Genomic DNA, 11,057 nt, shown 5'->3' on the forward strand with positions numbered 1-11,057 from the left:
GTATCTCCAGCTACAAGCAGAAAAGTAATATCCCCCAACTACCTCCTGGTTGGGGGAGGGGGGGGGTGCCTATATACGCTAAAGGGGGATCTGCTTGTATACTATACACTATTTATCTGCCTAGCTATATACACTAAAAGAGGGATCTGTTTATATATACTAAAGGGGGTCTGCCTATATACACTAATGGGAGGGGGAACTGCCTATATACACCAAAAGGGATCTGACTATATACACTAAAGGGGGGAAATCTGCCTATATATACTAAAAGGGGGGGATGGGGGAATCTGCTTATATACACTAAAAGGGATCTGACTATATATACTAAAGGGGGGATTTGCCTCTATACACTAAAGGGGGGGGTCTGCCTATGTACACTAAAAGGTGATCTTCATATATATACTAAAGGGGGATCTGCCTATATACACTAAAAGGGGGGAGGGGATCTGCCTATATACACTAAAGGGGGGATCTGCCTATATACACTAAAGGGGATCTTGCACATGGGCGTGTGTGTGTGCGCGCTCAAAGAGGATGAATGGGGGGGGGGCACCAAAATCTGGTTACGCTCAGGGCGCTGTGAAACCTAAGGCCGGCCCTGTACTAGCACGGAGCTGACTGTGCTCAGCTTTTTCCACCAAGTCCGAGAGGCGACTCAGTGCTACTCATATAGGAGCGCGGGCGCAAGCTTTAGGGATCCCAGCACTGGAACAGCCTGGAGGAGGACAGGGGTAGCCTCTGGAGCAGGGGTAGGGAACCTATGGCTCGGGAGCCAGATGTGGCTCTTTTGATGGTTACATCTGGCTCTCAGACAAATCAGTAGGGGGTTAGTTCACTAAGCTACACTGCTCAAGCAGCGCAGCTTAGTGTGGCAGCTCAAGTAAAATTTTCAAAGTAGGCACGTTACTGCTGTAGCACTACTAACTTATTTGCGCTCCCCCCAAAATGAAAAGCTGCTTCAATTGTCCCACCCTGGATCCTGTTAGGTCCAGTGACTTTATAGGACGAGATACCCGCACTTTGATTGGCCCAATAGGCTGTCTGTCACTTGTTAGGCAGCCTATTGGGCCACAGTGCGGGGATCTCATCCTACAAAGTGAATCAACCCCCAAGTCAGCTAGCTAATTGTACATCCTGTTAGTCGGTATTTCTCCTGTCTGGCTCTCAGGGAAATTGCTGATGTTGCTGAAACCCAAGAGAAGCTGAAGACGTGTCTGACACTTCCGCTGCCCAGAGGATCAACTGTTTACATATTACCATGGCAACTGGGACAGCCCTCTGCTGCGCATGCGCACTGTCCCAGTTTGAAACACATTGTATGGCTCTCACAAAATTAAATTTTAAAATATGTGGCGTTTATGGCTCTCTCAGCCAAAAAGGTTCCTGACCCCTGCTCTGGAGGATCCGGAGGCTTCTCTCTACTGAGGTATCTAAGTATCTTGTTTCTGGCAAAAAAAACAACAACTTATTTTTACTTTAAACAAAAGGATCCACACACAACCAGGGAATCAGCAAGTTCTTTTTAGATTAATGTCAATTGTGTTGCCATTCATAATTTCCTTGATACAGGTACAAGTCAAATAATTTCCAATTGGTCCAATCTGATTTCCAATTGTTTTTTTGATCGATTTTGTATACAAGTGTTTGAAAAATTTATCAGAGAACAATCGGGAAATCAGATCGGACGTGTCAGAAATGATCTATTTGACCATCTATCTGTCGGGAAATTGCATGGTGTGTACCAGGTATTACCCAGCAGTTACCGAGTTTGTTTTGTTCAGCTGAAGTCAGTACAACTTTGCATGTGAAGTCAGAGTTGAAGCTCATCTCTCTTTATTCTAGCTAAATATACAGCCAGTGTACTTTTGCAGCCTCATTTTTATAATATAAAAATCAGAGTTGGAGAGCTATAAGGGCTTAATTTAAGCACATTCTTTTATGAGTGTGGTTATTGTGTTTTGTGTGTTCAGAGTGCCCTGCTGTTTGTTCATTGATACAGGTTATACCTGTGTTTTTTCCTTTGTGTAGGGAAGGGTGAGGTTGACAGCTTGTTCTTTTTTATGTTAATTAGGGTAGGGTTACAGGGTACTAAACCTTCAGCATGGGCTGAGTCACTGATACCTTAGAATTTTGTACCAGCGAAAAACAAGTTCCCACACATGTGATGCTATGCAGAGGTTTCCTGTGCTGTTAGTTCTTGTCCTGCCCTGGCAACTGAGCAGCCAAAATGAATCTCACTTACCGGTATATCAAGTTGAACATAAAAAAGGGGCGTAGCAATAGCCATAGCAACCGCTATGGGGCCCTGGAGAGATATGTTCACTATTCATTTTGCTTTCTTGCTCCATCCACTGACTTTGGTATGGGGCCCAATAATGTCTAGCTACGCCACTGATACAAATAAAAATATGATTGTGCTGTCCATAAGAAATGCCCCGTGTTCTAAATCATCCACTTTAAGAGGACCGGTTCAGACTATTAGCCTGATGCACTAAGCGTGCGTTAATTTGCTGCGTGCAGGTCACGCATGGCAATTTGACTGGTACTAACACCAGGGATGTAATGCATGGGTTGCTATGGTAATGCGTGGTACACAACTGCAATGCATGTTATGCTGTTAGCGCATTAATAGGGTAACACGTGTTGCTGTGGAAACATGTGGTATGCTACTTATGCCAGCAGCATACCACGCATTACCATAGCAACACATGCCTTTGCTCTTAGGCCTGGTTCACACATCCATCTGCACACTTCCGATCCAGTACTGTCCTATCAGTTTTCTATCAGTTTCACCTGTTTTGACTAGAAATCTACACCCATAGAAAAAAAACTTACAAAACTTATATAAAACTGACAGGACCGGAAATATACAGATTCATGTGTGAACAAAGCCATAGAAACACATACATACCTGATGCCAACTGTCAAAAACTTACAGGACTGGACTGGACACCTTTTTCTGTGTGAACCAAGTGCACATTCCCGGTCCAGTTCAGTACTGTCTTGTCAGTTTTGCATCGGTTTTCTATCTGTTTTACCTGACTGGACTGGAAATGTACATCTTTTATGTGTGAACACAGCCATAGAACACATGCAAAACTGATGCAGACTGTCAAAAACTGACAGGACAGGACACCTTTTTATGTGTGAACCGAGCCTTCTAGCATAACATGTGATGCTGCCCTGGTGTTAGTACTGGTAAAATGGCTGTGTATTGCTTGCGTACTGCAGCGCACAACAATTCGGGCGTTTGTGCCGCTGGACCGGTTTCCAGAGCACGACCAGCAGACATGTAGAATGGACCCCTGATTTATTTGCTACTTCATCACTTGAATTGTCACCCCCTTACGTACACAGCTTATACAATCAATGGCAGCGTGCAGCATAATTATAGAGTGGGGTTTTGTTTGTGCTCTATAAATAGATGTACATGTGTACACAAGCATGCAGCTAATGCTTTCCTGAACTCCTGTGTGTATGGAACTGAATTCAGAAAACAACTCCTGGACACGGATTGGTTGAAGTGCTGGTAGAACTGGCAGGGGTCACTTCCTTTTGGCTTTGAGGCCTTGAGACATCGCCGGTTGCCATTGACAATATTGCCTTATACTTTGGACAATCTGTTTTCTGAAGTTGTTACAGTGTGTATTATTTATACACAGATGTAATAAAGCTCATGGCATGGAAGGGTTCAGAGCCAGAATTTGCTGGCTGATCACATGGGAGATGTGTCTGCCAGATACTGATGCATAACCAGCCTTGGCTGCAGACTTTTAAAGAACAATTTGACACAGATTGGGCATTGAGTAGCAATAACATTACCAACAGAACAGGCTGTGATGTCATTTCCCAGTAATAACAGGAAGAGAATAGATAGGCCTCTGATTGACGTTTAGAAGTCTGTGGTGACATCTATCCATCGACTCATTTACAGAAAATGTGCATAATACCGTTCAGTGGGTACTTTTGTCACACTCTCTGCCCGAGGCTTGAATTATTATTAGAGTGCAGCACTGTGGCATAGTGGGTAGCACTCTCGCCTTGCAGTGCTGGGTCCCCTGCACTATCTTGTTTGTATATCCTCCCTGTGTCTGCGTGGGTTTCCTCCTGCTTTACCTGTCGGTATTTACCGTTGGCTCCGTGCTCTGTCCTCCGTCCACATATGCTCTGCGCCTCACTTAGTTGCCAGGCGAATATATGGGCGTGTGTGACATTACACACACGCCCACATTACGTTGGCAACAACGTGAGCGGAGGTCAGATCAGGGGGGCAGAGTCCAGGGGGCGGCAGATGCAGCATCACAAGGCCGATTCCTGAGAGATTTCATGCTGAAATAGATCGTGAATCGGCCTGCGGTGTATGGGAAACCAACAGATCTCTCTCCATTCAGATTTGATCAGAGAGAGATCTGACTCTTGGTCGATCCGATCATCATCGCTTGATGTAAGGGCAACTAAACTAATGAGAATTGTATTTGTTTTACTACAGGTAAATAGAGCATAGAACTGAGTGTGCTATGTTTTTATTTTCAGTTTAAGAGCTTCATTTTAACCACTTTACCCCCGCGCGTACGTATTTCTCCGCCCCTTTTTCCATCCTTTAAAAACCAGGGACGGAGAAACACGTACTTTCCGCGTTCCCGACGCTGCCCGCGCTCCCGCTCGTAAACACGCCGCCCGCCGCTAGTAAAACCGCCGCCGCCCGCTCGCCCAGAGATCAATGAACGGGAAAATCCATTCCCGTTCGTTGATCTAAGCCCCGCAATGATCAGCTGCTCTCCTATGGGCAGCGCGATCATTGTGAGAAAAAACTCAGGTGTCCAGCCTCCTTATTCTTCCTCCAAGCTTCCGGAAGGAAGCTTGGAGGTCGCATTAAAACAAAAAGTTACTGTGGCCATCTTGTGGCCAAATAGTAAACTACACCCTACACATTTTTCACATACAAATAAATGACTTTTACACATAAAATTAACTCATTACCTCCCACACTCCCCATTTTTTTTTTTTTTGTAATTAAAAAAAAATTAAAAAATTTACAATTAAAAAAAATACATAAATAGTTACCTTAGGGACTGAACTTTTTAAATATTTATGTCAAGAGGGTATAACACTGTTACTTTATAAACTATGGGCTTGTAATTAGGGATGGACGCAAAACTGAAAAAAATGCACCTTTATTTCCAAATAAAATATTGGCGCCAAACATTGTGATAGGGACATAATTTAAATGGTTTTATAACCGGGACAAAAGGGCAAATACGTTTCATGGGTTTTAATTACAGTAGCATGCATTATTTAAAAACTATAATGGCCGAAAACTGAAAAATAATTATTTTTTTCCCCACATTTTTCCTATTTTCCCATTAAAACACATTTAGAAAAAAATAATTCTTGGCATAATGTCCCACCTAAAGAAAGCCTAATTGGTGGCGAAAAAACAAGATATAGTTCATTTCATTGCGATAAGTAATAATAAAGTTACAATCACACGTGTCAGGAGAGGTATATAAACTACAGGTGATCCCAAAGTATTCAAGTCCAAAGCTAATTTGAGTAGGAAAAATCTATATAAATCTTTAATTGTAGAATAAAGTATCACAATAACAATATATAAAACATTAAAAACATGAGGAAATGGCCATCCCACCACACATACAACCAACTCACACAGCACATGTATACAGCCGGCCACACAAACCGATCGAAATGTTAGTTAGCTTGCAAGCAATTAGTATGCTGAATAGTGGATGGAAGTAAGCAGTAACAAGCTGGAGCAGATGTATAGAGCACAAATTGCTCTCCTGTCTGTGGAGACATGCACTCCAGGTCTAATCAATGCATGAAGGCAGAGAGCCGCAGCAGCAATAGTAGCAACAGTGGCAGATAACAGATCAGGTTATGAACACAGTCTTGACAGCAAAGACCTGTATGGAGACATCTCACCCATCCAGCATGTCAATAGGCAGGGTCATACCCATGTGTAGAGACCAGAGATGAAGCCCGATTCTGGATGTGTCCGTAGGTGTCTGCTGGCTTAGCTCCTACATGTCCCATGGATCGATGTGTCAAACTGCAAGGACCACAGTGTGGACTCTAGTTCTAGTGCAGGCAAGTCTCTGTGCGGTGGTCGCAAAGGATAGCGACTAGGATGGAACTGTACTGGTGTGGCTGCAACCCGTGGTGCATGTGCACATGTCACCTGGATGGTCAGACGGGGAGCCAGTGGGAAGAGCGTGGCGGGATGGCGTCTCCTCCAAGGCCACAGCCCTAATAATAAAGTTATAGACGAATGAATGGAAGGAGCGCTGAAAGGTGAAAATTGCTCTGGTGCTCAGGGGGTAAAACCCCTCAGTGGTGAAGTGGTTAAGAATGAATTCTAAACAGCAGCCGTGAGAAATGTGCCTTACTCAACTGAAAACAAATAGAAGTAATGACCTTTTAAACACTCCCGCACTAAAATCTTATTAAAGCCTTTTCTCAGTCAGTTAAAAAGACAACTGAAGTGAGAGGGATATGGAGGCTGTCACATTTTTTTTTCTTTAAACAATACTAGTTGCCTGGCATCATGCTGCTCTTTCATGCATCAGTACAGTCCAAATCACACCCCTAAACAAGCATGTGGCAAATGCAGAAATACATCTGATCCCCATTTTTGTTCAGGGTCTATGACTAGAAGTATTAGAGGCAGAGAATCAGCAGGACAGCCAGGCAGTTTGCATTTTTTAAAAGGAAATACATATGGCAGCCTCCATATCCCTCTCACTTTAGTTGTAATTTAAACTCTTTAGGCTTCTATTTATTTCTTAGGAAATGTACTGAATTCGACAAGCTCATCTGCATAGCTCACAACACTAGCTTTTAAGACTTGCTGTTCTGGAAAACAGAAAGTGACTTAAGACATTTTCTTAGTAGGGCTAGTAGTAATATGTACTTATGTTTATCTCATCATGTCGCGTCACTTCTGTGGTGCTTTAAGGCCTAAGTTAACCCTGGCAGCAGAATCACTATTAGTGTTTATAATGTGCTGCGGTATAAAAATAAAGCAAACTCTGAAGATTCCAAATGTTTACATGAGGGGCGGAACTTTATAGTTCACAGGAAGTAGGTGTGAGCAGTATTAAGACCTCAAGTGTGTTAACAGGAAATAGCAGGCAGGAGAGGTCTTGAGCCATTACAGATAGATGCTCAGCTGCAGCAACCAACACTGCTCAAAGGACTTTTTCAAAATGAAAAGTTCAGTTCCAAAGGTAATATTTATAAGTTACACAAAGTGTTTCCAGAATTAGCTTGGTTCAGTTTTGGGTTTAGTTTGGCTTGAAGTTATCGGTCAAAAGCGTATTTATAACCATAATCACAGGGGACGCGTGATTAAAAATGAACTGCGAAATCTGAGACAGGTAGAGAATTATTTGTTGTTTTTTTAAATCAGTGCTGTGTGTATTTATTGTGCCTCCTCCTTCTAATTATGGCCACTTAATCATAACCTGTTTATGTTCCTTGTAGGTGGTGCAGATCAGGAGACCATTGCTCTATGTTATTTCATCACGCCATGTCTTGGAACATGCATCTCCATCATTTGCTATCTGGTGCTTCCTCGTCTGGTGAGTATGTGTGGTGTGCGTGCGGGTGTGTGTGTGCATGTGTGTGGTGAGTGTGTGTGTGGTGAGTGTGTGTGGTGAGTGTGTGTGGTGAGTGTGTGTGCATGTGTGGTGAGTGCGCGTGTGTGTGGGGTGTGTGTGTGTGTGTGTGTGTGTGTGGTGAGTGTGTGTGTGTGTGTGTGTGTGGTGAGTGTGTGTGCATGTGTGGTGAGTGCGCGTGTGTGTGTACGTGTGTGTGTGTGTGTGTGTGTGGTGAGTGCGTGTGTGTGTGGGGTGTGTGGGGTGAGTGTGTGTGCATGTGTGGTGAGTGCGCGTGTGTGTGGGGTGTGTGTGTACGTGTGTGTGTGTGTGTGTGTGTGTGGTGAGTGCGTGTGTGTGTGTGTGTGTGTGGGGTGAGTGTGTGTGCATGTGTGGTGAGTGTGTGTGTACGTGTGTGTGTGTGGTGAGTGCGTGTGTGTGTGGTGAGTGCGTGTGTGTGTGGTGAGTGTGTGTGCATGTGTGGTGAGTGTGTGTGTGAGTGTGTGTGGTGAGTGTGTGTGGTGAGTGTGTGCATGTGTGGTGAGTGCGCGTGTACGTGTGTGTGTGTGTGGTGAGTGCGTGTGTGTGTGGTGAGTGTGTGTGCATGTGTGGTGAGTGCGCGTGTGTGGTGTGTGTGTTTGTGTGCGTGACATAACCAGTTTTCCACGGCTATAAAAGCCTGTCACTGAGACGTGATTGTTAACGGACACATTTAGCTCTTTTGATTGAATTGGCCAGTAATCTTCGTCATTCCGTACAATGAGATTTTGAGTGAGAAACTGATTGGGGCAGCAGGAGACTATAATCAGCAAAGCAGTGACTTGATGGTTAATAATTCAGCAATGGGTCATTTTTCCTGCTTGTTTGGCAGCCTTAAAGAGGAACTCCAGTGAAAATAATGTAATAAAAAAGTGCTTCATTTTTACAATAATTATGTATAAATGCTTTAGTCAGGGTTTGCCCATTGTAAAATCTTTCCTCTCCCTGATTTACATTCTGACATTTATCACATGGTGACATTTTTACTGCTGGCAGGTGATGTCAGTGGAAGTAGCTGCTGCTTGCTGTTTTGGCAGTTGGAAACAGCTGTAAACAGCTATTTCCCACAATGCAACAAGGTTCACAGACAGGAAACTGCCAGGAGTACCACGGTCCTCAGAGTTTCTTGTGGGAGGGGTTTCACCACAATATCAGCCATACAGCGCCCCCTGATGATCCGTTTGTGAAAGGAAATAGATTTCTCATGTAAAAGGGGTAATCAGCTACTGATTGGGATGAAGTTTAATTATTGGTCACTGTTTCTCTTTAAAGAGACACTGAAGCGAAAAAAAAATATGATATTATGATTTGTATGTGTAGTACAGCTAAGAAATAAAACATTAAGATCAGATACATCAGTCTAATTGTTTCCAGTACAGGAAGAGTTAAGAAACTCCAGTTGTTATCTCTATGCAAACAAGCCATTAACTCTCCGACTAAAGCTGAGTACACACGTACGATAACGATCGTTCAAAAACGAACGATAACGACAATCGGAACGATAATCGTGCGTTCAAAAAGTGTGAACGATCGTTTTTGTGAACGATAACGATCGTTATCGTTCAATCGGACCGATCCAACCCGGCGGATTTTTTCGAAAGATAATCGTTCAATCGTTGCAGTGTGTACAAAGATCGTCCGATAACGCATGTTCTTATTGCCTGTCATAACGTCACTTCCGTTTGCGCACGCATTTTTTTATCGTTCGTCGTTCAGTACTTTATACTTATATCGTTCACGTGTGTACACAATCGTTCATTACGAACGATCTTTTCAGTCTAATTTGAATATCGTGTAAACGTCACGAATCGTTCGTAACGAACGATCTTTATCGGACGTGTATACGAACCTTAAGGCCACATACAGACATCAGACCATAGTCTTTGGAAAATGAAAGATCACAGACCAATCTTACCACCCTTCCTGTAGTATAAGAGCCATACTCTACACAGTCTTTTCTATGGAGCTGAACTCCACATCAGGAAAAAATCTTGGCAAGATGCTGCACACACAGATGCTGTACAGACACAAAAGATCAGTATCTGCAAAAGATCTGTTCCTGACAAAAATCCATTCCTGCAAATTGCAATGATAGTCTATGAGATCTGCAGATCATCATACACACATGATTTAACTGACATTCATCTGCAGATCAGATCCACCAGGATGGATTTGCAGATCTGCAGATCTGCTGATGAATGTCAGTTAAATCATGTGTGTATGATGATCTGCAGATCTCATAGACTATCATTGCAATTTGCAGGATTGGATTTTTGGCAGGAACAGATCTTTTGCAGATACTGATCTTTTGTGTCTGTACAGCATCTGTGTGTGCAGCATCTTGCCAAGATTTCTGTCTGATGTGGAGTTCAGCTCCATAGAAAAGACTGTGTAGAGTATGGCTCTCATACTACATGAAGGGTGGTAAGATTGGTCTGTGATCTTTCATTTTAGTCTGATATGTGTATGTACCCTAAGTCTTAAGGCCCATACACACGTCGGATTTCCGCGAATGACGGGCCGTTTGAACGTCCCGTCGTTCGCCCGCTAAATCGGGCGTGTCGGCGGATCGCTCAAACCCACTCTTATCAAACGAACGATAGTCTGTACACACGCCCGATTTAGCGGAAATCCGACGGGACGTTCAAACGACCCGTCGTTCGCGGAAATCCGACGTGTGTATGGACCTTTAGTCGTGGAGAGGGCTGTTATCTGACTTTTATTATCTCAACTGTAAGTGTACTGTTTACTAGAGGAGAGGTCATTACTTCACAGACTGCTCTGAAAGACTCATTTTGAATGCTGAGTGTTGTGTAATCTGCACATATTATAGAATGATGCAATGTTAGAAAAAACACTATATACCTGAAAATAAAAGTATGAGAATATTTTCTTTGCTGCTAATCTTCTAGTAATTATTCATAGTACTCAACCAATTCACTATATCATTTTTTTCGCTTTAGTGTCTTTTTAAAGCACACCTGAACTGAAAGGGATATGGATGCTTCCATATTTATTTCCTTTTAAACAATACCAGTTGCCTGGCAGTCCTGCTGATCTTTTTGGCTGCAGTAGTTTCTGAATCACACACCTGTATGGAGCTGATCCAGTCAGAATGACTAGAGATAACAACTGGAGTTTCTTAACTCTTCCTGTACTGGAAACAATTAGACTGATGTATCTGATCTTAATGTTTTATTTCTTAGCTGTACTACACATACAAATCATAATATCATAATTTTTTTTTTCGCTTCAGTGTCTCTTTAAAGAGAAACAGTGACCAATAATTAAACTTCATCCCAATCAGTAGCTGGCAGTCCTGCTGATCTTTTTGGCTGCAGTAGTTTCTGAATCACACACCTGTATGGAGCTGATCCAGTCAGTCTCCAGTCAGAATGACTG

At 43.0% G+C, this 11,057-nt stretch overlaps 1 protein-coding gene across 3 annotated transcripts in view; it reads left to right on the forward strand.

The window, feature by feature from the left end:
• SLC29A2 (solute carrier family 29 member 2) overlaps positions 1-11,057 on the forward strand; it is a 107,915-nt gene that overhangs the window by 74,972 nt on the left and 21,886 nt on the right. For all 3 annotated transcript variants that reach the window (XM_068261237.1, XM_068261234.1, XM_068261236.1), the window contains exon 7: positions 7,504-7,601. In XM_068261237.1, coding sequence (XP_068117338.1) covers positions 7,504-7,601 — 98 coding nt within the window. The remainder of the gene's footprint in view (positions 1-7,503; positions 7,602-11,057) is intronic.

This window comes from Hyperolius riggenbachi, chromosome 11, assembly GCF_040937935.1.
Source record: "Hyperolius riggenbachi isolate aHypRig1 chromosome 11, aHypRig1.pri, whole genome shotgun sequence".
NCBI lineage: Eukaryota > Metazoa > Chordata > Amphibia > Anura > Hyperoliidae > Hyperolius > Hyperolius riggenbachi.